The sequence below is a fragment of the Mobula hypostoma genome, chromosome 28, assembly GCF_963921235.1.
Source record: "Mobula hypostoma chromosome 28, sMobHyp1.1, whole genome shotgun sequence".
Taxonomy (NCBI): Eukaryota; Metazoa; Chordata; class Chondrichthyes; order Myliobatiformes; family Myliobatidae; genus Mobula; species Mobula hypostoma.
Genome location: NC_086124.1, coordinates 16,878,015 through 16,900,957, shown reverse-complemented (window position 1 = coordinate 16,900,957; position 22,943 = coordinate 16,878,015). Strand labels below are relative to the sequence as shown.

General features: G+C 41.5%; 1 protein-coding gene across 1 annotated transcript in view; it reads right to left on the bottom strand.

Annotated features, from left to right (window-relative positions):
- Positions 1-22,943, bottom strand: part of LOC134339020 (histone H2AX-like) — a 622,359-nt gene that overhangs the window by 159,424 nt on the left and 439,992 nt on the right. The window contains exon 2 of the mRNA XM_063035274.1: positions 22,706-22,725. Coding sequence (XP_062891344.1) covers positions 22,706-22,725 — 20 coding nt within the window. The remainder of the gene's footprint in view (positions 1-22,705; positions 22,726-22,943) is intronic.

Below are 22,943 nucleotides of genomic sequence, written 5' to 3'. Positions count from 1 at the left end.
CTATATTTGTATCTCCACTTTAAATTTCTGTAATCTTGATGTCGTAATAACACGTTACATTTCAGTGCATAGCACGGTTGCCACATTACTTCTCGAATTTCCCTTCGCAGAATCCTAATATAACTTTTATCTTTCTTCGTGTACGTTACGACATTTCCAGCTAATTATTATTGATTTGCATCTATTGTCTTACACATGTTTTGAAACATTCCTGATAGTTTATGTGCATACAATCAGTCCATGTTTTGGACAGGCGTTTGTACATTGTATTTTACAGGATTTATTTGATATTCGGTATATTTATACATTTTTAAATTTATTGCACTCTTTATGCTTTTGTTCTGCGCTGCATCGGATCCAGAGTAACAACCATTTCGCTTTCCCTTTAATTGTGTACTGAAGAATGAAAATATCCACTCTCGAAACCTGAACCTTGAATAATTCACCGTTTTTTCTTTTGCATTATTTGACACATTAATATCTAACGGTATTTCAGAGTTTTACGTGCTCTCCCTCCTCGCAATTTTCAGAATGTTCACAAGCTAGAAGATGATAGTTGATGCCAGATGAGGGGGATGATACGTCGATCGGATGGTGGGTATGAAGAGAGAAGCTGGGAAGTGATAAGTGGAAAAGGAAAAAAAGGCAATGAAGAAGAAGGGATTTGATACCAGAGTTGAACGAGACAAGGGACACCAGAGGACCTTGATAGGCAGGCGAGGGGAAGAGAAGGGTTAAGACGGGAGCCAATATATGGAACAGGAATCCATGCTGCCTCCGTCCTATTTTATCATGTGTCTCAAAGTACCCTGAGACCACAACCTTAATAATCGATTCCAATATCTTCCCAACCACTGAATAACTGGGCTATAGGTTTTCTTTCTTCCGTCCCTCTCCTTTCTTGAAAAGTGGAGTGACATTTGCGATTTTCCAATCTTCCGAAACCATTCCAGAATCTAGTGATTCTTGGAAGATCATTACTAATGCCCCAACAATCTCTTCAGCCATGTCTAGCAGAACCATGGAGTATACGCCGTCTGGTTCAGGCGACGTACCTACCTTCAGACCTTTCAGTTTCCCAAGAACTTCTGTCTATGTATGGCAAATTCATACACTTCATGTCCGCTGATACCTGGAACTTCCACCGTACTTCTGGCGTCTTACACAGAGAAGACTGATACAAAATACTTTTCATTGTACCCCGTTACTACTTCTTCAGCATCGCTTTCCTGCGATCCGATATCCACTCTCGCCTCCTTTTTACATTATGTGTCTGAAGAAAATTTTGGTATCCAGTTTATTATTATTGGCTATCTTACTTCATATTCCATCATTACTTTCTCCATGACTTTTTAGTCGTCTTCTCTTGTTTGTTAAAAGCTTCCCATCCTTTTTCTTCTCACTGATTTTTGCGGCATTATATACCCACTCTTTGGCTTTATGTTGGCTTTGACTTCTTTTGTTAGCCACGCTTCTGTCATCTTTCCTTTCGAATACTTCTTCCTCTTTGAGATGTATATATCCATGTCTTCCGAACTGCTTCCAGATATTGCTGCCAGGCTACACTGCCGTCAGCCCTGCGAGTGTTCTTTTCCGATCTATTCCTGCCATCACCTATCTCATTTCTCTGTAATTCCCTTCACACTACTGTAATACTGATACATCTTACTTTAGCATCTCCTTCTCAAATTGCAGGATGAATTCGATCATACTATGGTCACTCTCCCCTTAGGGTTCTTTTACCCCAAGCTCTCTGATCAATTCCGATTCACTGAACCACACCCTATCCAGAATAGCTTATATCCCTAGTGGGCCCAACCACGAAATGCTGTAAAACTCCACCTCGTAGGCACTCTTGCCACTATGGAAATAGGTTCTCCAAAGCTGCCCACTGCATTGTTCTCCCCAGGGTGCTGTCGGCTCGTGATATTGTCACCCTCATGGTTCAGCCGGTGTTCAGGCAGTATGGCTTCCGTCAGGAAGTAGCGTCTGACCAACAGCCACAATTTACATCCCGAATTTGGGAAGCTGTTTGTTCACTAATTGAGAGTCACAGCCAGTCTCGCAACAGTTACCCATCCTTTTTGCAGTCTGCAACTCTAGAACTTAGGCCATACTACTAGTGTCTTCCAAAGTAAAGATTGATGGACAATTATTAAGTTCCTGCGCCATTTCATCGTCCCCCATTACTAATTTCCAGTGGCATCTTCCAGTGGTCCTATTATTAAATTTACCTCTCTTTTATTCTTTATATAGCTGAAAAAATGGTATCCTCTCTGATATTGTTGGCCAGTGTACCTTCGTATTTAAACTTTTCCGACCTTATGGCATTTTGGTACCATTTTTTTATTTTGAAAAAATCTTAACCTTCTAACTTACTGCTAGTTTTTAGACTACCATCTGCAATCTGAGGCTTTTCTATTGATTCCTGCTTCCCGTTGTAATGCTGACCTATTGGACCTTATCTCTTTCCTATCAAATTGCAGCGCAAATTTTCTCCTATTATGAACATCGGCTTCTCAGGCTTCATTTTCCTTACGCTCCTTAATTAATCTATTTCATTACAGAATAACTAATCCAGAACAACTGATTCCTTACTACGTTCAACCACAAGGTGCTCCAAAGAATCAGTTTGTAGTCATCTTACAAATTCTCTCTATTAGGATCTAGCAACAAACTGATTTTTCCCAATCTACATCTTATTGAAATTGCCCACGACTATCGCAACTTTGCTCTTTTGAACTGCCTTTGCTCTCTCCCATTATAATTGGTAGAACAATTAGTTACACTTTGGAGGCCTGAAAATAACTTCGATTGGAGTATTTTTACTACATCTTCCAACGGATGTTTGCTCTTTATCAGAATTTGAGTTCAATTTTTTAAACAGCAGAGCCTTCCATCCCCTTTACCTACCGGCCGATCTGTTGCATACAATGCGTGGCATTGGATGACAACTTTCCAACTGAGTCATGGCTATTCCTGCCAATTGTTAACTATGCAACAAGAACATCTGCTCTATTACGTTTACTGCCTGCTTTTAAATATAACACCTTCAGTCCTCTATTTGTCATTGTTTTAGGTTTTGTCCGTCTATTACACTGCAACCAACTCATCGCATATCATCTGTCTGCCTTTTCCTTAGAGTCTCAGAGCACACTGCCTCTGCTTGTGTACTCACTTCCCTAACCTCAGCTCTAACACAGCGGTTCGCACCCTCTGTCAAATTAGTTTAATCATCCCCAGCAGTTCCATAAAACAGCAAAGATATTGGTCCCATCAGTTCAGGTTTACCCCATCCCTTTGTTCTGTTTATTCCTCCCCAGAAGAGATCCCAATGATCCAGAAATCTCAAGCTATTCCCTCTCCGCCAGTTCCTCAGCCACGCAGTCGTTTGCTAAATCATCCTATCCTTATCCTCACTCGTGCAGTGGCACAGGCACCAATCAGGATATTGCTACACTAGAGGTCCTGCTTTTCAGATTTCTACCTAGATTCCAAAATTGTCTCCTCACGACCTCCTGTTTTCTACCTATGACATTGTGCCAGTAAGTAACAAGTCTACTGGCTGCTCTCCCTCCCCTTTAGAATGCGATGGACCCGATCCGAGATGTCCCCGACTCCGGCACCTGAGAGGCAAAGTACATTTTGCGTGGCTTTATGGTGCCCACAGAATATCGTGTCTACTTCTGTAACGATTGAATCCACGATCACCACTGCAGTTCTCCCCTGGCAAGATGTTCCCCTCAACCCACCCAAAGCACTATACTTATTATTTAGTGGGAAGACCAAAGAGCCGGTCTGTACGGGCTGCCCATTCCTTTCCCTCTCTTGACAATCACTTAGCTGCTTCCCTCCTGCAACGTACAGTTTACTACATCACTGAGGCTCTTCTATCATCTCCACAGTTTTCCGATCGAGCAGCAGCTGGAGGCTGGAGGTCCCCCAAACTTTCCACCATGCACAGAAATAACGCAACGCAGCAGCTGGACAATTGTCATCTATCTAACTGTGAAATAACAGACGAAGAGTGAACATGACAGAAGAAGAAACTTATGTGCTAGTCACCTCGCTCAAGCCATTTTTCGCGGAACTCTGGTGAACCAAAGCATTCCGACTCTAACACCAGAACACCCCCACATTGGCTGTTCCACTTGAGTCTGCCTTATTTTAGTTTGCTCTTGCTAACGAATCGTGATGTGATTGGCTCGGCGAAAGAAAAACACCAAAAACTCACGCACACTCCTTTTTAAATCTCTCTCTCAAAACTTGCATTAGCGTTGAGGTGAGTGACATTATTCACGGCGCTTCCGCACACTAGTGATTCATCAGAATAACTCCTCCTCAACGCGGTACTGTGTGACCCAAGGATTTTGTTCCACCTTGCTGATGACAGCAGCGAGAATACATAATGGCACCGAGGGCGGAGGACCTGGATGTTTACACTATTTTCCTGTGGAGATGCTCCTTGCAGATATGTTCAATAATGGGAAAAGATTTTTCTGAGATAGACTGGGCTGTATCCAGCTGTCCTATCGGCTTTTCCGTTCTTAGGGATCGGTGTTTACATAGCAGGCCGAGGTGCAACCAGTGTGGATGCTCACCACTGTACATCTATAGAAGTTTGTCAAAGTTTAAAAATACATACAGAATCTGTTCAAACTTCTAAGAAGGTTCTCCCAGGCGATTGGACCAATTATTGTCAACTTTATTTTATGTGGACCATGCGACCATAACATATAGGGTCAGAGTCTGTCCTGCATTTCATGATGGCTGATCCGTTTTCCCTCTCAGCCCCAATCTCCTGCCTTCTCCCCGTATCACTTCATGCCCTGACTAAACACGTATCTATCAACTTCCACCTTAAGTATCCCAAATACGTGGCCTCCACAGCCACATGTAGCAACGACTCGACAGATTCACCACTCTCTCGCTAAAGAAATTCCTCCTCACCTTCATTCTAAAAGAATGCAATTTGCGATTCAGAGACCGGTAGGCCCTTCTGGCAAACCCTATTTAACACTAACCTAAAAACGGGAAATTTTTAATAATCAATTTACCTTCTCGGTAGGGTCTTTGAACTGTGGGAGAAACCCGAGCACTAGGGCAAAACCCACGCATTCCATGGGGAGTACGTACAGACTCATTCTAATGACATCAGAATTGATCTCGGAATTCCGGTGCTACGAGCTGTAATAGCGGTACGCTAACTGCGACGCAACCGTGACACGCCGCTCCTCTTTAGTGGTATGTAGCATTGTTTCAAAGTCCTCACATCTGTATACCTCTCTACGAGAAGCATTTCCATATATGCACCAGGAAAGCGCAGGGATGGCAACGTGAAATTGGGACTACTCTTTTACAATGTTCATTTATATCGGGACGACAGCGTATATTTTTAGCACAAAATGTTTATTTATTTTACAGGCTGAATTCATAAATGTGCAATTATGTCTTGTGATCATTCAGTTACTCCTCAGTCTGTGCACTATATTGTCAACAATAATAAGCGTCAGAACGATCTTATTTTAAAGATATCTTGATGAGCGTAGAGAGGGCTTAGTCCAATTAATCCCGAGTGAACATACTCCCGGAGATTTGCCTGCACAACAACTATCCCCGGAGGTATTGTACCTTTATAACTACGGGCTGGTATCGAAATATTGAGCATACCCAGTTAGTTACCATAATCTTCCTGGAATCGCCAGCATCTGCGATTATTGCGTGAAATGGAATATCCGGTGATACATCGGATAGAGCGCATTTACTACCCTATTCTTGCGGCCTTCGGTGTCCCTGGTAAGGTTCTGCATTGGTCTGAACCCGATTATCAATGTTTCAGTCATCCTTCAATGTCGCGACGTTTGTTTCACTCTCTGATTTCTATTTATCTAATTGTCGACATGTTCATACCAATGTGTTGTATTCATCAGAGCCACGTGTTTAAACTACGATTATGCTGATCTTCTGCCACGGATATTTACCATTTATCCATACTGGATAGTATGTAGTCCGCACGGTAAATCAAGCGCAGATCTCTTCACGAAATGTTCTTTTTTTGGTTTGTAAGCATGTCTTTACCAATTTTATTAGAAATTTTAGCATCATATTAGAACTCCGTCGGAACCATTCCCGCTCAGATGAAAGAAAGTATAGATATATCTTCAGGCAACATCTCTGCGTCAAAGAGGTAAGAGAAATGCCAGCTGAAATCAAGTCTAAGAATCTCTCTCAGTTCATGCTATGTAAGTGGAAGTTGTGACAAGGGATTAATTTAACACCCTAGTTAATTTTCAAACGCCTGTCTATTTTTTTTCTTATCGGCGGCATGTGAATTAGAGGACTCAGATATTGCGAACATAACCGGAACCTCCTCAAATTAGAACTGGATAATATAATCATGTTATGTCGGTCCATAGCAAAGAAACATTTTCAATGCTTCTGTTATTGTTCGTCTCCCGGACTTCTGGAGCAGTTGTATATAACTTGACGGGAATGCAGCATGCAAAGAACATAGAATTAGCTCGTTTGTTTTTGAGTCGTCAAAATGAGTCGTCAACAGTTTAATGAAGCTGAGAGGGGGACTGACGAAGAAGGAATCTGATAGGAGAGAAGAATGGACCATGGAGCAATCGGAGGGGAAGAAACTCTAGAAGAAGTTGATATGCAGACAAAGAGTATAGAAAGGGTAAGAAGGGTGCCAGCACACGGAATGGAAATGGAGAGAAGGGGAGAGTGAATAATTTACAACATGCAATGAACACAAATTAGTTCGTTTGTTTTTCGGTCATCTGTGATTATTTTAATGAAGAATTATTTAGTCCGCGGGATTTCACTCTTTGGATGGAAAGTTAAAGTATACCATTCTCTGGGAGATACAGCAAATGCAATGTTATATACCGAACTGCTCAATTATTATATACATTTAGAATACATGTGTTACTTTTGTCAATTATTCATTTCGGGGATTAAATTCAATGACCTTTCAAATAATATGCAATTGGATCTCCATTTATGATATCTGTAACTCCGGATGTTAGATTAAAACATTATGTTATATTTTTCTGTAGCCACATTACTTCTTGACTTTGACTTCATAGTATCTTCACGTAACTGTTATGTTATTTACGTAATGACAAACTTTTCAATCATTCCCATCTGTCGTCTTCGACCTCTTTTGAAACATCCCTGACACTCCATGAACATACAATTAGTCCATGTATATAACAGTTACTTGTACGTTCTCTTTAATAGTATTGATCTGATATTCAGTATATTTGTTGGTTTTACATATTGCAATCTTTATGCTTACTGTGTTTATTTTTGTTTTGTGCTGTATCGGATCCATAAAAGCAACCATTTCCCCTTTCTTTACACTGATATATTGAAGATTGACAATATCCAATCTTGAATCTTGAATTTTGAATAATTCATTGTTCATTGTTTTCCAGAAATATGATTACCTTCTGGTGTTTCAGAGCTGTGCTTACTCACACTCCTGGTATTTCAGAAATAAATTCATGCCGATTGTTTCTTTGTCCACTTCACTATTTCTATTTAGAAAAGAAAAACCTCATCGGTGTTTATTGATATATTTTTCTCTACTATGAATTTAATTAAACAATCTTCATTTACCCTTTGTCTGTTGAATGTCACCTACACATTGCTGGGCTTCGTCTTGTTTTATTTTGCAGTTTCAAATTTGTAGCATTTACTTAGAACATACAATAATATTACATGTAACTGATATCAAAGATTCAGTTAGATATCGACGTTATTCTTTCATGACTTGTTACTAATTTCTGATTATTACCAAATTACTGTTTATTTTTGTTAAACCTACCGCATTGTTCAGAATAACTTAAGAACCATTTGCTCTGATTGTAAGGTAATTATTGCTTGGTAGGTAATTTTGATTATGAATCTATTAAAATGTTATGTATTTTCTTTCTTCCGGAAATGCTGATGATTTTCATTCGGTCACCAGTTGAACATAAATAGTGCATACCAAAAAAAACGGAAACGATTGATTACCTGTCGGACAATTAGCGTACTGACAACTATACGATAAGGAAAAGGTAATTGAACTGAGCTAGTACAGAACATATTCAACAAAGAGATTATATTGAGGGACTATAGTTATAACAACTCATTTTATTGTCAGAATTTATATCCGCCGAGTGTGGAAGGTAAGTGAAATTTCCAGTGTGTAGGTACAATAGATGGCTGCTATTTTTGATTCACATGGCGGAGTACCTAAAGAAGATCATGTTGATACATGAGAGTCAGGATATCTGGTTGGATGTCTGGCAGTGAGTTTGATTTCAAGCAGAATGAGTTTGGACCTCATCTATGGATAGTCCCAATTCCCGCTGCGAATGGAGGAGTGATCGGTATGGGGCGAGAAAATCTTTACAGCAAAAAAAAGTTAAATAAACGCTAACAGAAGTCTGAAGCCCTCATCCCTGAGAGAAAAAGGGCCTTCGCCGATAAGGCGTATAAGTTCGTGGGGTTCAGATACAGGCCGAGACAAGCTACAATGCATCGAGTGCACCCAATAGCGATGAGAATGGGCATTGTAGCTGTTTTACTCCTTGGCAGGACTCTCTGATGAGATTAGAACGCGGCAATTTTTCACACTGACACATCATTTTGGAAGACGCTAAAGATATTCTGTTGTATTTCTGCAGTTAATTTGATTGCCATTGCGATCCTGTCTCGAGGAAAGTGCGGTCTATCGATGTGCATTGCATTCTACCTTGTGGCCATGGCGACAGCCGATCTAGCGGTCCTTGTTACAGATGTTATTTTGCATCGGATTAATAACATGCATTTTCCCATTAGTTTTCTATTCTTAACTCCTGTATGCTCTCTCAGACATGCCCTGTACATTGTCTCTATTGACTGCTCCGTTTGGTTTACAGTGGCTTTCACTTTTGATCGACTTGTAGCGATTTGTTGTCAAAATCTGAAACGAAAATTCTGCTGTCTGAGAACAACCGCTGTGATTATTTTCATTGTGTTTGGAGTGAGCATTTTGAAAAGCGTTCCAGTTTTCTTTGTATATAAACCTGTGATTGTAATCGGCAATCTGCCGTGGTACTGCATTGGGAAAGCAAAATTCTGGGCTTCTCCATACTGGAAACTTTATCAGCGCGGCAGTACATTTGTAACGACGTTATTACCGATTCTATTGATCTCTTTGTTCAATGGTTTAACGGTCAGGTACATTATAGCAGCTAATAAAGTTCGCAGGAGACTTCGAAGTAATGGTGGAAATAACTCTGATCAGGAGGCGGAGAACAGGAGAAAGTCGATTGTTTTGCTGTTCGCTGTATCAGCAAACGTCATCCTGCTGTGGATGCCCAAAGCTGTTCATACACTAAACTGGCAACTGCAAAATTACAATTACGCAAATAAGTATTTGAATACTCCCGCGTATATCGCGCAACAGGTCGGCTATATGCTACAACTTCTTAGTTCGTCCACTAACACTTGTATCTATGGAATAACACAGAAGAAGTTTCGGGAGGAACTCAGCAAGGGAATAAAATACTTCCTAATGCTTAAAAGAAAATTAATTGTAAAATAAATAAAACAGCAATTTTTTCTCCGTTTCAAAAATTGTTCATTAGTTTACTTGAAAGAGCTCTCTTGCTGTCGATAGACAACTAAGATAATGGACGATCTTGAAGTTCAACTGCAGATTGGCAATTATGATGTTGTGGCCTGAAACTTGGCTGAAGGATGGCTGCTATTGGGAGCTGAACGTCCAAGGATATGCGGTGCATCGGAAAGATAGATTAATAGGTAGAGAGGGTGTTGTGCCCCTGTGTATATGAAATAATGTTAAATCAATAGAAAGGGATGACATAGGATCGTAAGGTGTAGAGTCTCTATGGGTTGAGTTAAGAAATGGCGAGGGTAAAAGGACCCATATGGTAGTTCTATACAGGCCTAGCAACAGCAGCCGGGAAGTGTATTACAAAATACAGCAGGAGATAGAAAAGGCGTGTGAGAAGGGCGTTATCATGATAATCATTGGGGATTTCAATATGAAAGTAAATTGGGAAAACCAGGTCAGTACTAGATCTCAAAAGAGAGAATTTGTAGAATGTTTAAGGAATGATTTTTGAGAACAGCTTGTTGTTGAGCCCACTAGAGGATCGGCTGTGCTGGATTCGGTATTTTGCATGATCCAGAGGTAATAAGAGAGCTTAAGGTTAAGGAACCCTTGGGAAACAGTGATCACAATATAATCGAGTTCACTTTGAAATTTGAGAAGGAGAAACTGAATTCCAATGTGTCGGTATTTCAGTTGAATAACGGACATTACAAGAGCATGAGAGGGGAAATGGCCATAGCTGACTGGAAAGATACATTAGCAGGAAGGACAACAGAGCAGCAATGGCTGGAGTTTCTGGGAAAAATGAACGAAGTACAAGACAGATATATTCCAATAAAGCAGAAATTTTCGAATGGGAGAAGAACACTTGTGGCTGACAAGTGAAATTAGAGCCAAAGTAAAAGCGAAAAAGAAGGCATACGAGGAAACTAAAGCTAGTGGGAAGATAGAGGATTGGGAAGCTTTTAAAACTTGCGGAAAGAAACTAAGGTCATTAAGAAAGAAAAGACGATTTATGAGAGGAAGGTAGCGACTAATATCAAAGAAGATAGAAAGTTTTTTTTAAGTATATAAAGGATAAAAGAGAGTCAAGGGTAGTAGAGGACCAATAGAAAATGATATGGAGATATTGTAATGAGAGGTGCAGAGATGGCAGTGGAACTGAATGCGTATTTTGCGTCAGTCACTACAGTGGAAGACATCTGCAGTATACTGGACATTCAACAGTGTCAGGGAAGTGAAGTATGTGCGGAAAAAATATGACTGAGAAGGTGCTCAGGAAACTTAATGGTCTGAGGGTGGATACATCTCCTGGACCTGTTGGAATGCACCCTTGGGTTCTGAAGTATGTAGCTGGAGAGATTGCAGAGGCACTAACAATGATCTTTCAAGAATCGATAGATTCTGGCATTGTACCGGATGATTGGAAAATTGCAAATGTTATTCCGCTATTTAAGAAGGGTTAGAGTCAGCAGAAAGGAAACTATAGACCTGGTAGCCTGTCTGACATCAACGGTTAGGAAGTAGGTGGAATCGATTGTTAGGTATGAGATTATTGATTACCTGGAGGTACATGACAAGATAGGCAAAAGCCAGCATGGTTTTCTAAAAGAAAAATCCTGCATGACTAACCTACTGCAATATTTTGATGAAATTAAAAGCAAGATAGACAAAGGAGATGCAGTAGGTGTGGTGTACTTGGATTTTCAGAAGGCCTTAGACAAGGTGCGGCACATCAGGCTGCTTAGCAATATAACAGCTTATGGATTTACAGGGAAGTTACTAGCATGGGTGGAGCATTGGTTGATCGGTAGAAAACAGAGAGTGGGAATAAAGGGATCTTATTCTGAATGGCTGCTGGTTACCAGTGGAGTTCCACAATGGGCTGTGTTGGGAGCGCTGCTTTTTGCGATGTATGTCAATGATTTGGACCATGGGATTTATGGATTTGTCGCTAAATTTGCCGATGATACGAATATAGGTGGAGGAGCGGGTAGTGCTGAGGAAACAGACCGCCCGCAGAGAAAATTTTATAGTTTTGTTGAATGGGCAAAGATGTGGAAAATGAAATACAATGTCGGAAAGAGTATGGTCATGCACTTTGGTCGAAGAAATAAACGGGCAGACTACTTTTTAGATGGGGAGAGAATTCAAAATGCAGAGATGCAAAGGTACTTGGGAGTTCTTGTGCAGGATACCCTAAAGGCTAACCTCCAGGTTGAGTCGGTGGTGAAGAAGGTGAATGGAATGTTGGTATTCATTTCTGAAGGTATAGAATATAAGAGCAGGGATGTGATATTGAGACTCTATAAGGTACTCACACTTGGAGTATTGTGTTCTGCCTTGGGCTCCTTCTTTTATAAAGGATATGCTGACTTTGGCGAGGGTTCAGAAAAAAAATCACGCAAATGATTCCAGGAATGAAAGGGTTACCGTAATAGGAACGTCTGACAGCTCTTTCCCTGTATTGCCAGGAGTTCAGGAGAATGAGAGGGGATCTCATAGAAGCATTCCGAATGTTAAAATGAGTGAGTAGATTAGATATGGCAAAGTTATTTCCTATGGTAGGGGAGACTAGGACAAGAGGCACGACTTAAGGATTGAAGACATCCATTTAGAACCGAGATGCGGAAAAATTACTTTAGTCTTAGGGTGGTAAATCTGTGGAATTTGTTGCCACAAGCGGCTGTGGATGCCAAGTCATTGGGTGTGTTTAAGGCAGAGATAGATAGGTTCTTGATTAGCCAGGGCATCAAAGGGTATGGGGAGAGAACAGGGGATTGAACGGCGGGGCAGACTCGATGGGGCGAATGGCTTTCTTCTTGTCCCATATCTTATGGTGTTATGCTCTAATTCAGTAAACAGGCAGGAACTATGCATTCGTGAAGGGAATTAGTAAACAGTGAAAGAATCCTCCGTATATTAATCGGTAAAAACCTGGAGGATTACAATATCCCGGTCTGTCGGTATATCAAACTGTCGTGTCTCGAAATTTTCTGATTATCTGTAAAAGCGGCAGTCTGTACATTAACACGAGAATTTCTGCAGATGCTGGAAATTTAAGCAACACACATTATGCACGATTAATCAGATAACACAGCACGAGCCGCGAGCCTCCTGTTCCTGGAATGTGGACGATTGAGGAATTGCTGGAAGGTTAATATCTTAGGTTAAGGCAAAGATGTAATGTTGAGGCTTTGTAAGGCAAAGCATTGTTAGCTATTTTCGGCCTCTTATGTAAGAAAAGACGTACAAAAACGGGGTGTGTTCAAATGAGGGTGTTCAAATGATTCCGAGAATGAAAGACTGATTGTATGAGGAACGATTGACGACTCTGGATCTATAAACAAAATATATCTGCAATTTGGAAGAATATGGGACTATCTTAATGAAACTTACTGGATGAGAAACGCCTTGGTAAAGCCGATGGGTAGAAGACATTCGATAAGGTGGGGTAGGTTATAACCGCAGAGCACTGTTCCAGAATAGAGTGACGTCAATTTAGAACGGATATAAGGAGGAATTTATTTAACTGAAGGCCGTGAATCTGTGGATTTTGTTGCCACAGGCGGCTATGAGGGCCAGGTCACTCCATGTATTTTCGTGGAGGTTGATAGTTTCTTGAGTAGTAAGGGTGTGAAAGGTTACTTGGAGAAGGCAGGAAAATGAGATTGAAGTGGAAGTGGATCAGCCGTGATGAAATGGCGGAGTAGACTAGATAGGCTGAATGGCCTAATTCTGTTCTTATGTCATACTGTCTTACGATTAAAATGCCTTTCAGGTATAGCAACATTTTTCCAACTCTCTTCTGTGTGATCCACTGTTATTCGCTCCAAACCCTGATCTGACAGAGCCCGGACAGTTTAACTGCTGACAGTTTCTGTCATTCCGTCTTTTTATACGAGGGTAACGCTCGTTGTTATGGATGCTGGATATGTTAGTTTCTGCGCCGCTGCGCCAAAGTTACAAAGTAACACCGGTCGGTTAAAATCCAAATCATAAAGCATATCTTCAATGATGTGTGTACCGCCGGAGAGTACGCCAACATCTTATGAGGAAAGAGAAGGATCTGGGCACAAAACCGATAGACCGGCAACATCATTGCAAATAATCAACAGTCTTGTCTAGATCTAACTCTTTTTTTAGTGTGGGGGGAGGGTGATGGTGGATGAGACTATTATCATATAATTTTTGTCTTCGTGACTGCATCCCAGAGAGCTTATTCCGGAGTGTGTGGCGAGGGCTGGATTCGGAATTGTAATTGGATAGTTATCGCACTGACAAGTATAGCAGGAGGGATAGACCGCACTGGGCAGTTTCTCACTTCTGTGGTTCAAAGTGCATAATTGTGCTAATCGGGAGGAAGACAGGACTTTTGCAGTTGCTGACCAGTGTCGGGGATTTAGATAGCTGCTGAGAGCGTATACTTGTCTGTGTGAGGAAGGGGTTCAATCCCTGGCATCCTAGTCTTGCGACTGTGTATTTTGAACAGTTCGGGCAAACCAAACATGAACTTAGAATGGATTCATTCTGAGGAACCCAAACCAGGTGATAGCCTCAAAAAGCTGAGAGCTTGGAAAAACAGCCGACAGCAATTACCTCCAATACCGTTACAACAAGCAGCAGCTTTCTATGCCCGCAGATAGTAGGTTCAACAACTAATGTACAACATAATCTTTGCTGATATGTAGTGAACGAGATAGTCGACTGGGTCGGAGCACAGAACTAGTCATTCGGTAGGGGCCGAAACAGAGGGAAAAATAGAGCATAAAGAGAAAACACAATGCTCAACCTAAAGTGGAGTGGCGTAGCGGCAGCGTGCTGGGCGCATAACCCAGAGGTCGATGGATCACAACCACCCATTGCTGTTTCCTTAATGCTTCCAAATAGAGGCCACACATCTATATCTCTAAATATCTGGTAATGAAAATATCGCACGGTAATGATGGATTAAAAGAAAACACTGAAGACAGTAAAAACACGCACAAACACACACACACCCACACACACACACACACACACACACACACACACACACACACACAGAGAACCAGACAGGGTTTATGGAGGAGATTCTCATGTTTTTGAAAATAAGATGTTCATCAGATGCTGTAAATCCATCCCCCCCGCCACCATAGAAAATTCAGGACACACTCAGCAGGAGAGGCAGTATCGATGGAAAGGAATAAACGAGTTGCCGTTTCAGGCCAAGACCCTTCATTAGGATTGAAAATAAAATAGTACGATGCAAGAATAAGAAGTACGATGGAGCGGAAGGGGATACAAGTTGGAAGGTGCTAAGTGATACCATATGAGGGAGATGATAGGTAGATGGGTGCTGGAGAAACTCAGCAAGCCAGGCAGCCACAATGGAAAAGGCTAAACTACCGATTTTTCTGGCCGAGCCGATTCAGCTGCACCGGAACAGTCAGAGCAAGAAGATCAGGGACGGGAGGAAGAAGTACAAAGTGCAATGTGATAGGAGAAACCGCGGGGTGGGGGGGGGGGTGATGTGAAATAAAGAGTTGGTTTGTGAAGGAGTTGATTTGTGAAGGAGATAAAGTGTTGGAATAGAGACAGGCGAAGGTCGGAAACTATGCTAAAAGCGAAGGAGGAAGAGCATCAGAAGGAAGAGATAAGCTGGTAAGGAGAATCTGGGAGGAGATAGGTGGAAAAGTAAAAGTGCTGAAGAAGAAGGTATCTCATTGAGTAGGAGAATGGACCATGGGAGAAATGGGAGGAGAAGAAGTGCTGGAAGAAATTGATAGGCGGCAAGGAGAAGAGAAGGAGTAAGAAGGGAACCCGCACATAGAATGGAAATGGAGAGAAGGCGAGAGTGAATAAATTGCAAGAATCTGAAGAATCTGATGTTCATGCCGTCACCTTGGAATCTACCAAACGGAACAGGAGGAATAAATAAAGAACCGTTGGCTCAACGATCTAAAGCGATATAATCCCTTTCAACAGAATATGGACTTGGAACTCTGAATGCAAACAGAGAGTGCAAAGAATTTTCAACCCGATGTTTCCTGAGAGGGGAAGTATCATTTATGAGCAGACACTGAGCTGATAGCGTTTATGTTCCACGGAGCACAGCAGAATAACGGGGATCTTGGAGAATTATTTATTTATTGCAATACTGTGTAGTTGTGAATCGGTTCTCGAAAGCCGCCACCTCATTGCTCTGCCCAAGCTCCCGTCGGCTCGTGAAATTGTCACCCTCATGATTCAGCACGTGTTCAAACAGTGCAGTTTCCCTCAAGACATAGTGTCTAATCAAGGGCCACAATTCAAATCCCGACTTTGGAAGGCTCTCTGTTTTCATTTTGGGTCAGAACCAGCCTCCCTTTAGTTTCCAGTCTGATCTACGTCCTGACACTCTGGTTGATGTCTTCCAAACTAAACACTGATGCAAAATACTGCTTTCCTTCGTCTTCCAGTTCATTGTTGTGCATTGCTACTCTACAGCGACATTCGCCTGCGTTCCAATATTTACTTCTACCTCCCTTTTATTCTTCATATATCTGAAAAGAAAACTCTAGCTTTTGGTGTCCTCTCTAATATTATTGGCTAGCTTCGCTTCAGATTTAATCTTTTTTCCATCTTAAGGCATTTTAGTAGTGTTCTGTTTTTTAAAAGATTCCCAGTCTTCTAGCTTCTTACTATTTTCACTCTACTATCTGCTTACTTTTTGCTTTTCTCTTGGCTTTGACTTCCTCTGTCAGCCACGGTTGCGTCATCCTGCCATTAGAAAACTTAATTTTATTTGGCATGCATCTGTACTGCCTCTTCCGAATTGTCTGAGACACTCCATCCATTGCTCTACTGGAATCACTGCTAATGTCTTCTTCCAATAAACATTGGTAAGTTTCTCCGTCATGCCTCTGTAATTTACCTGCCTCCACTGTAATACTGATACATTTGACTTTAGCATCTTCCTTTCAAATTGCAGGGCGAATTGTCTAATGTTATGAACATTCCCTTCTACGATTCAGTTAGCTTAATCTTCCTGAACAAATCGGTTTCATTACAGAACAGCCAATTCACAATAGCTGATCCCCTAGTCGTCTCAACCACAAGGTGTTGTACAAAAAAAAAAATGTAGGTATGCTCAGAATTCTCTCTACTGGGATACAGCATCAACATGACCTTCCCAATCTATCTGTTGATTGAAAATTCCATGCCAATTGTAACATTGCCCCTTTCACATGCCTTTTTTGTGTCCTGTTATAAATGGTAGAACACATCATGGTTATTGTTCGGACGCCAGTATATAACTTCTTTCAGGGTATTTTTACCTTTGCAATTATTTATCTCTGCCCACGTCTTTCCAATCGATGTCAGCTCTCTCTCTAAGGGTTTGTTTTCACCTTTTCTTTTACCGACAGAGCCACACTATCCCTCCTGCCACCCTGCCTATCATATCGACGCTATATGTATCCTTGGGTGTTAAGCCCCAACTATAACCATTCTTTATCCGAGATTCAGTTGTCCCTATAACGCCACTGCTCCCAATCTCTAACTGTGCGACAAGATGATACGTGATTCCGTATACTGCTTGATTTCAAACATAACGCCTTCAGTCCCGTACTTGTCAGCCTTTACGATTTTGTTCCCCTGCTCCACTGCAACTGTTCCCACTGACTTCTGTTTGCCCTTTCTTCCTCCTGTCCTTCCTGACAGTCTCAGTAAACACTGCCCTGCTTGTATACCAACTGCCCCATCCTCACTCTTATCACTATAGTTCGTATCCCGCTGACACATTAGTTTAAACCCTCCCCAACATTTCTAGAGAACCGCAAGGATTTTGGTCACCCTCGCGTTCAGGTGTAACGTCTCTACTTTGTAGAAGTTATAGCTTCGCTAGGAGAGGTACCACTGATCGAGAATTTTGAAGCCCTGCCCTATCGACCAGTTGCTCAGCTAGGAATTCGTCTGCTAAATCATACTATTGTTACCCTCACTGGAGTGTGGTATAGGCAGCAACCAAGAGATCACTATCTTGGAGATCTGATTCTCAGCATTCTATCTAGCTTCTTAAATTCTCTCGTTAGGATCTCCTTCTTTTTCCTACCTATGTCATCATGCCGATAAGGAACAAGGCTCACTCTCCACTCCCCCACCCCTCTTTTTAGATTGCGATATTCGATGGACCCGATCTGAGACGTCCCTGACCTTGGCACCAGGGAGGCAATCTACCACCCGGGTGACTCTTTGGTGTCCACAAAATATCGTGTCTACTCCTCTAATGATCGAAACCCCTATTTGTACCGTAGTCTCCTTCTGTCATATTTACCTCTGAGCTACAACGCCAGACTCGGTGTCAGAGACGTCAGACCAGATATCGGAGATCTACGATCTCCTGAGTTTCCCACATGGATCGAAGACCATCGAGATGCAGATCCAGCTCTTAACATGTTACCCGAGGAATTGCAGCTCGCTGTACCTGGGACCTATTTGGTCATCTGGGAGGCCGGGTGTTTCCGAAACTTCCCACATCGCACAAGAAGAGCACAACGCAGCAGCAGAATCTACTCTGAGTATTATACCTATGCAATAAGAGACGAAGAATGAAGAATGACGAAACTTAAGAGATACTTAACTCGCCTAAGACGTTTCTCGGCGAAGCCTGATGAGCTACGGGCTCGGAGTTCTAACTCAGGTCCACTCCAACAGTAGCTGCTGCACTTGGCACTGCGCTATTTAAGTTTGCCCTTGTAAGAGAATCGCGAAGTGGTTGGGCCGCTGGGGGGCGGGGGACGGCGGAAACACACCAAACATTCCTTTCTAAATCCCTCTGTCAGATCTTTCACGCTCCTGGTGTGTTCCAGCTTAGGTTATTGTTGAGGTGAGGTGCATTATACACGTTGCCTCTGCAGCCGGCTGGTTGCAGGATAATATCTGTTCCTCAACCCGGTTGGACACAAAGGTTTTATTCCTTCTTCCAGATGAAAGCTCCGAGAAGGCACAATGGCCTGAATATTGGAGAACTTTGATAGTGGATGCTTCTTTCTTGTGGCAACTCTCCTGTTCGATGTGCTCAATAGTTGGGAGGAAGGCATTTTCAACAGATAAAGTAGGCTGTATACACCAGTTTTGATGAGTGTTCAGTTTTTTAGCTGTGGTTGTTTCCATAGCAGGCCGCGATGCAGTCACTGATGATACTCTCCACTTTGCATCTATGGTAGTTTGACAACGCTGTAGATAACTTTCCGAATCTACTCAAACTTCTGAGAAAGTTACTGCAGTCGAATTGGTCTAATATTGTAAATTTTAATTTAATTAGAGTAAAAGACCATAAGATACCGGAACAGATTTGGGGCAGTTTGCCTATAGAGTTTGACCCGCCATTTCATCATGGCTTGTCCATTTTCCCTCTCAGCCCCAATCTCCTGCCTTCTCCCGGATCGCTCCATCTCAACTAATTAAGGATCTATCAACCTATGCGTTGAATATACCCAGTGCGGTGACTACCACAGCCGCCGGGGGCAACGAATTCCACAAATTCACTGCTCTTTGATTGAAGAAGTTCCTTTTCAGTTCTGTTCTAAAAGGGTATCTTTGTCGACAGAATGCAGAATAGGCTTTTCCGGGAAAACCTACTCAACCCAACCTAAAAATGGGACAATTTACAATGACCAATTAACTTCAGCGTGGCATTTTGTCTGTGCAAGAAACAAGAGCAGCCGTAGAAAGCACAGGCATTTCAGGGGGAGGAATACAGATTGAATACAGATGACACCGGAATTGTTCTCCGAACTCCGACGACACGAACTCTAATAACGTTAGGTTAACCGCTGTGCTACCGTGTCATCCAGCGCCTTCTTTGCGGTAGTAACATTCTTTCAATGTCCACACATTTGTATACTTCTCTACGGAAAGTATGTCCATCTATGCCCTAGAAATTAAGACGGCTGACTACGGAAAATTGAGACAGACTCTTTTACATCTAGGCCCCAATGTTTATCTTTTAGCACAAAGTGTTTACTTTATAGCTGCAATTCATAAACGTACAGTGCAATCTTATGATCGTTCAGTTAATCGTTACGTTTTGAATACTACGGGATCAGCCGTAACATGTGTCTGAACGATGCTATTTTTAACTTACCTGGTTTATTGTAGAAACGAAACAATCAATCTCGAATCAACGTAGTCTCCGGGATTTGCCTGCTCCACAAGTATTACCCGGGGGGATTGTACCACTATAACTACGCGATGGCATGGAAATATTCAGCATATTATTTCAGCCGCGTGAAATGGAATATCCAGTGATATATCAGATAGAACGCATTTACTACCCTATTCTTGCGGTCCTCGGAGTCCCTGGTAAGTTTCTGCATTGGGCTGAACACTATTAGTGAGGTTTCACTATTCTTTCAGTGTCCGGAAACTTAGTTTCGCTTCAGTTCTCTATGCACCTCATTGTCGACATGCTCATAGCGACTTGTTGTTATATTTATGCGTTTCATCTGTTTAAACTATCATTATGCTAATCTTCTGAGCGGAATGTTTACCATTCAGCCACGCCGGGCAGCATACGATTCACGCGTTGAAAAAAAAAGCACAGTTCTCATTTCAAATTTATTTTTTCTTTTTGTTTTTTTCATAAGGCCTTACGAATTTCATCTGAAATTTCATCATTATGTCAGAATACTGTCGGAACCATTTCCACCCCGATGAAAATAAATCATGGATATGCCACTAGATAGCATTTCTCTGCCAAAAAGGTACGAGTAATCTCAACTGAGACTATGCCTAGACGACTCCCTCTCAGTTTGCTCTATGTTGCTAGGCGTCGTTAAAACCGATTGGTTTAATATCCTAGATAGTTTTCAAACTCCTGTCTAAATTTAGCTGGTCGTCAATATGTGAATTAGAGGACGCAACTTACAAATATTGGGAACATGCCCAGAACCTCTCCAAATTAACTTTAGATCATTTACGACCTAATTCTGCCAATGTCAAAGGAATATTTTCAGTACTTCTTTGTCACCGGGATTTGTGGAACAGTAGCAAATAACTTTAGAGGAATACATCATGTAAGGAACAAGATTTAGCTTGGTTCTTTTGCCGTCGTTTGTTGGTAGCTTATTGAAGACTTCTTTTATCCACGACATTTCCCTCTTTGAATAGAACGTTAAAATCTACTCCTGTGTAATGTTGTTTACGTTTTATTTGAATTAGGAAATAGTTGAGATTTTGTCCTCTAGACACAGAAAAACAGCGTTCACTGTCTGTGAAGGGTAACAGTGGAAAAAAGGAGAATAATTCTCTGCAACGAACCATATTTTCCCCTTCATGTTTACAATTTTAAATGTCCCAAGAACGTACTGTGCAACTGTGACTGGATGAAAAAAAAACATTCGAATTCATTTTCCCAGGTATTCATTTCCTCGGTCACTAATCGTCTCAATTTCTCTTCCAAGTAAATGTTTCTAATGCGTATTCGATAGTAAATGCTCACACATGGCTAATACATATTTTAATATCCGGCTAATCCTGAACTGTCTTATGGTTTACTTCCTGTGTTTCAGCCTATCGCTATATTTGCACTCGTTTACACTTTCGTTTCAATTGCTTTTATATGTTCACCTGTCATTAATCGTACTGAGAATCCATTTTCTCTAAGACGTGATATACTCATAGATTAGTTCAGATATGTAAATGCATATAGCTCTAAATCCTTCCAATTTAATACGGTCCAAATGCCTACTGATCTGCCTTAATCATGATACCCATTGGGAATTGCTATGGCTCTATTTGTCAATTATATGTTCCTCAATTATAACTCCGGATGTCGTAATAACACTTTATACTTCAGTGTCTTACTTCGATTGCCACTTTACTTAATGAATTTCGCTTCGTAGAATTTGAATGAAACATTTATATTTCTTCACGTAGCCGCAACCTTTTTCGGGTTGTGGAAATTGATTTCCACGGTACTCTTACATCTGTTTTGAAACGTCCCTGACACTTTATGTACATACAATTATAACAGTTGTACGTTGCATTGTGCAGGGATGATTTGATATTTAATACGTTAATTGTTTTTATTTATGGCGTAACTTGTGCTTGCTTATTGTGTTTCTTTGTCTCTGTGCTGCATCAGATCCAGTGCTATAAAATTTCGCTTTTTATATACAGTCTTATACTGAAAAGTGACAACTTCTGGAATCTTGAACCTTAAATAATTCCAGAGCTTTGCGGCCTCTCACTCCTGGTAATGCCTATTGTTTGTTCGTCAACTTCATTATTTCTGTTTAGAAAATCCCCGTACCTGTTTGTAGGTGTGTTTTAGAACATAGCACACTGAAATCCTCGGCCCACAATGTTGTGTTGACTATATAACCTACTCCAAAAACTGCCTATAATTATCCTACCGTAAAACCTTCTATTTTTCTAAGCTCCATGTATCTATGTAAACATCTCTTAAAAGAGCCTATTGTATTCGCTTCCACCATCGCCGCTGGCAGTGCATTCCATGCACTCAAACAGTTACTTCCGTGTGAAGAATTAACCGGCGACGTACTCCCTGTGCCTGCTTCCAAGCATCTTAAATCTAAGCCCCTTCGTGTTAACTATTTCAGCCTTGGGAAAGGCTTCCGGCTATCCACACGATCAATGCCTCTCATCATCTTAGACACCTTTACCAGGTCACCTCTCATCCGCCGTCGCTCTGAGGAGAAAAGGCCAAGATCACTCAACCCATTATCATAAGGCACGCTCCCGAATCTAGACAAAATGCTTGTTATTCTCTACTGCACTCTCTCTATAGTATTCACATCCTTCCTGAAGTGAGGGAATCAGAACTGAACATAATACTCCAAGTGGGGTCTGACCAAGGTCTTATATAGCTGTAACATTACCTCACGGCTCTTGAACTCAATCCCACGGTTGATGAATGCCAGCACAACACTATCAACCTGAACAGCAGCTTTGAGTGTCATATGAAGACGGACACCAAGGTCTATCTGATCCTGCACACTGCCAAGAGTCTTACCTTTAATACTATATTCTGTCTTCAAATATGACCTACCAAACTAAACCATTTCACCCGAATCTGGGTTGAACTCCATCTTCCACTTCTCAGCCCAGTTCTGCCTCTTAAAGATGTCCCGCTGTAACCTCTGACAACCACCCACACTATCCAGAACACTCCAACCTTTTCTTCATTCCTATTCAAATAAAACATTCTTAGCTTGCCCTTTTCCTCTCGAACATCACATTCACATCATTGAACTCGTTTTGTTTCATTTTTCAGCATTGAAAATTGCATGACGTAGTTAGAACACGCAATAATCTTAAATTTAACAGATACGAA